This window comes from Coregonus lavaretus (genome assembly GCF_964263955.1).
Source record: "Coregonus lavaretus genome assembly, chromosome: 18".
In the NCBI taxonomy this organism is placed as follows: Eukaryota; Metazoa; Chordata; class Actinopteri; order Salmoniformes; family Salmonidae; genus Coregonus; species Coregonus lavaretus.
This window is the reverse complement of record NC_140005.1, coordinates 4,416,570-4,421,569: the sequence shown is the minus strand read 5'-3', so window position 1 is coordinate 4,421,569 and position 5,000 is coordinate 4,416,570. Positions and strand designations below refer to the sequence as shown.

The 5,000-nt window shown below is 49.4% G+C and overlaps 1 protein-coding gene across 1 annotated transcript in view; it reads right to left on the bottom strand.

Moving 5' to 3' along the window:
• LOC311145293 (pecanex-like protein 1) overlaps window positions 1–5,000 on the bottom strand; it is a 63,871-nt gene that overhangs the window by 14,584 nt on the left and 44,287 nt on the right. Inside the window, exons 15-17 of the mRNA XM_084181527.1 lie at window positions 4,452–4,552; window positions 2,646–2,796; window positions 528–758 (exon numbers count right to left, since the gene is read on the bottom strand). Coding sequence (XP_084037653.1) covers window positions 528–758; window positions 2,646–2,796; window positions 4,452–4,552 — 483 coding nt within the window. The remainder of the gene's footprint in view (window positions 1–527; window positions 759–2,645; window positions 2,797–4,451; window positions 4,553–5,000) is intronic.

The following is a 5,000-nucleotide window of genomic DNA, read 5'->3' as shown; positions in this document are numbered from 1 at the left end:
AGCTCTGTCCTGGCCTCCCTTCTCTCTCCTCTCCTTCCTAAGCTCTGTCCTGGCCTCCCTTCTCTCTCTCTCTCCTCTCCTTCCTAAGCTCTGTCCTGGCCTCCCTTCTCTCTCCTCTCCTTCCTAAGCTCTGTCCTGGCCTCCCTTCTCTCTCTCTCTCTCTCTCCTCTTCTTCCTAAGCTCTGTCCTGGCCTCCCATCTCTCTCCTCTTCTTCCTAAGCTCTGTCCTGGCCTCCCTTCTCTCTCCTCTTCTTCCTAAGCTCTGTCCTGGCCTCCCTTCTCTCTCTCTCTCTCTCTCCTCTTCTTCCTAAGCTCTGTCCTGGCCTCCCATCTCTCTCCTCTTCTTCCTAAGCTCTGTCCTGGCCTCCCTTCTCTCTCTCTCTCTCTCTCCTCTTCTTCCTAAGCTCTGTCCTGGCCTCCCATCTCTCCTCTTCTTCCTAAGCTCTGTCCTGGCCTCCCATCTCTCTCCTCTTCTTCCTAAGCTCTGTCCTGGCCTCCTTTCTCCTCTGTCACCAGGTCTGTCGCACCTTGATGACCCTGAAGCTGAGGTATCGTCTGTTGAGCATGATGATCTTGTACTCGTTGGTTCCCTCGTCCAGGACGTGGCGCAGGGCGAGTAGTGAGGGCGAGTTGGAGAGCACGGCGCTGCGCCAGGCCGGGTCACCCTCGTGGGCGATCACCAGGTTCTGCTGGTGAGACGAGATGGCCTGGAACAGAACCACTGGTTCGTCATACTCATCTGGAGATGTGAAATGGTCCTGGGAGAGAAAGAGAGAGGAGAGAGTTACTTAAAGATACACTATGGAAGTCCAATGAGGTGGTTACTGGACAATATTTCTGTTCATTTATGCGACACCTTTTGGGTCAATAGCACCCCAGAGGAAAACGTTCTGTAGAGCTTCTTTAACAGTCCAACATGTTATAAATGAGCTTTGCAACAAAGTAAACCACTATAGGGGTTTTGGTTGAGACTTAACTAGAGCAATACAGAGTTGACATGGAACAGGTTTCCCTGTCCTACTCAAACAGCTAGTACAGATGGAGCCGCCCTCACCTGGTGTGGTTTGAGTGACATGCGTATCCCAGGTAACTCTCACCTGGTGTAGTTTGAGTGACATGCGTATCCCAGGTAACTCTCACCTGGTGTAGTTTGAGTGACATGCGTATCCCAGGTAACTCTCACCTGGTGTAGTTTGAGTGACATGCGTATCCCAGGTAACTCTCACCTGGTGTAGTTTGAGTGACATGCGTATCCCAGGTAACTCTCACCTGGTGTAGTTTGAGTGACATGCGTATCCCAGGTAACTCTCACCTGGTGTAGTTTGAGTGACATGCGTATCCCAGGTAACTCTCACCTGGTGTAGTTTGAGTGACATGCGTATCCCAGGTAACTCTCACCTGGTGTAGTTTGAGTGACATGCGTATCCCAGGTAACTCTCACCTGGTGTAGTTTGAGTGACATGCGTATCCCAGGTAACTCTCACCTGGTGTAGTTTGAGTGACATGCGTATCCCAGGTAACTCTCACCTGGTGTAGTTTGAGTGACATGCGTATCCCAGGTAACTCTCACCTGGTGTAGTTTGAGTGACATGCGTATCCCAGGTAACTCTCACCTGGTGTAGTTTGAGTGACATGCGTATCCCAGGTAACTCTCACCTGGTGTAGTTTGAGTGACATGCGTATCCCAGGTAACTCTCACCTGGTGTAGTTTGAGTGACATGCGTATCCCAGGTAACTCTCACCTGGTGTAGTTTGAGTGACATGCGGATCCCAGGTAACTCTCACCTGGTGTAGTTTGAGTGACATGCGGATCCCAGGTAACTCTCACCTGGTGTAGTTTGAGTGACATGCGGATCCCAGGTAACTCTCACCTGGTGTAGTTTGAGTGACATGCGTATCCCAGGTAACTCTCACATGGTGTAGTTTGAGTGACATGCGTATCCCAGGTAACTCTCACCTGGTGTAGTTTGAGTGACATGCGTATCCCAGGTAACTCTCACCTGGTGTAGTTTGAGTGACATGCGTATCCCAGGTAACTCTCACCTGGTGTAGTTTGAGTGACATGCGTATCCCAGGTAACTCTCACCTGGTGTAGTTTGAGTGACATGCGTATCCCAGGTAACTCTCACCTGGTGTAGTTTGAGTGACATGCGTATCCCAGGTAACTCTCACCTGGTGTAGTTTGAGTGACATGCGTATCCCAGGTAACTCTCACCTGGTGTAGTTTGAGTGACATGCGTATCCCAGGTAACTCTCACCTGGTGTAGTTTGAGTGACATGCGTATCCCAGGTAACTCTCACCTGGTGTAGTTTGAGTGACATGCGTATCCCAGGTAACTCTCACCTGGTGTAGTTTGAGTGACATGCGTATCCCAGGTAACTCTCACCTGGTGTAGTTTGAGTGACATGCGTATCCCAGGTAACTCTCACCTGGTGTAGTTTGAGTGACATGCGTATCCCAGGTAACTCTCACCTGGTGTAGTTTGAGTGACATGCGGATCCCAGGTAACTCTCACCTGGTGTAGTTTGAGTGACATGCGGATCCCAGGTAACTCTCACCTGGTGTAGTTTGAGTGACATGCGGATCCCAGGTAACTCTCACCTGGTGTAGTTTGAGTGACATGCGGATCCCAGGTAACTCTCACCTGGTGTAGTTTGAGTGACATGCGGATCCCAGGCACCACCACCTTCCTCAGGAGTTCCATGTCGGCAAAGACCCACTCATCTCTCACCGAGGAGATCCGGAAGTCTCCCTTGAACAGAGCGTGGAGCCCATACAGGAAAGACTCCAGGTTACTGAGTAGAGGAGAGGGACACACGGGAGAGGGACACAGGGGAGAGGGACACAGGGGAGAGGGACACAGGGGAGAGGGACACAGGGGAGAGGGACACAGGGGAGAGGGACACAGGGGAGAGGGACACAGGGGAGAGGGACACAGGGGAGAGGGACACACGGGAGAGGGACACAGGGGAGAGGGACACAGGGGAGAGGGACACAGGGGAGAGGGACACAGGGGAGAGGGACACAGGGGAGAGGGACACACGGGAGAGGGACACACGGGAGAGGGACACACGGGAGAGGGACACACGGGAGAGGGACACACGGGAGAGGGACACACGGGAGAGGGACACACGGGAGAGGGACACAGGGGAGAGGGACACAGGGGAGAGGGACACACAAGTCATGAAATGGTAACAAAATATAAAAAAACTCAAAAACAAAATAGCTGTGTTGGAATACCCATAGTACACACTGTACACTACCACACTCTACACTACCACACTGTACACTACCACACTCTACACTACCACACTACCACACTGTACACTACCATACTGTACACTACAGTATATACTACATACTATTAGTTCATTATAGTATACTGTAATCAAACATTATCCTTTCAGTTGAGTGTACTAGCACTTCGCCTGTGTACCGGACGTTGATGCTGTTGCTATGCAACCTCTTGCTAGCTTGTTAGCATAACAAATGACTAGCTAGACATTTTACGATTTCATTAACAATGTCCATTGAGAATGCACAACGACTATACCACTTAGCTAAGCTAAGAATGACGTGAATAATCAATTGAATAAACGTTGGGTAGTTAGTTAGATAGCATATAGTTAATATACTGGCAAGTTCCATCTTTTAGTAGCCAACTAACGTTAGGTAGCTAGCTAACATACAAGCAACTGCTGTAATGATATGCTATGCAGTTCGTAAGGGTAGCGTAGCTAACAAACTGTCAGGCGAATGTAGTACGACATCCGGGAACTTTTAGCATACTAACTATATCTATACTATGACCAATAAGCATACATTTTAAATTTTTTACATTTTAGTCATTTAGCAGACGCTCTTATCCAGAGCGACTTACAGTGAGTGCATACATATTTTTATTTTTCATACTGGCCCCCCGTGGGAATCGAACCCACAACCCTGGCGTTGCAAACGCCATGCTCTACCAACATCCCTGCCGGCCATTCCCTCCCCTACCCTGGACGACGCTGGGCCAATTGTGCGCCGCCCCATGGGTCTCCCGGTCACGGCCGGCTACGACAGAGCCTGGATTCGAACCAGGATCTCTAGTGGCACAGCTAGCACTGCGATGCAGTGCATTAGACCACTGCGCCACTCGGGAGACATACTACATACTCAATTTAAGTCACAAATATTATGGTTAGTATGAGTATTCGAACACAGCTACTGTCTCAGGAAATCACCAAATGTATTAATTAGAAAGGCCACATCCTCTATGTGATGAGCAGAGATACTGATGTATCCATGTCTGTTACACACTGCACTATGGTTGCAAAATTCCAGTCACTTTTCAAAAATTCCCAGGTTTCTCTGAAATCCTGGTTGGAAGATTCCCCGAATCAGGAGGGATTTCTGGACAACCTGAATTTTGCAACCCTACTCCGCAGTGACAGACAGTCAGTCTCACCTAGACATGTGGTGTGCAGCGGTCCCCAGTGCTCTCCTGCCCAGCACACACAGGCCGAAGCACAGCAACACCAGGGAAGAGTCCTTCTCACTGTCCAGAGGCTGCAGAGGAGATGAGATTAGAAGGAGAGATGGATAGTTTAGAGGAGAGATGGATAGTTTAGAGAGGAGGTTTAGAGGAGAGATGGATAGTTTAGAGAGGAGGTTCAGAGGAGAGATGGATAGTTTAGAGAGGAGGTTCAGAGGAGAGATGGATAGTTTAGAGGAGAGATGGATAGTTTAGAGAGGAGGTTCAGAGGAGAGATGGATAGTTTAGAGAGGAGGTTCAGAGGAGAGATGGATAGTTTAGAGAGGAGGTTCAGAGGAGAGATGGATAGTTTAGAGAGGAGGTTCAGAGGAGAGATGGATAGTTTAGAGAGGAGGTTCAGAGGAGAGATGGATAGTTTAGAGAGGAGGTTCAGAGGAGAGATGGATAGTTTAGAGAGGAGGTTTAGAGGAGAGATGGATAGTTTAGAGAGGAGGTTCAGAGGAGAGATGGATAGTTTAGAGA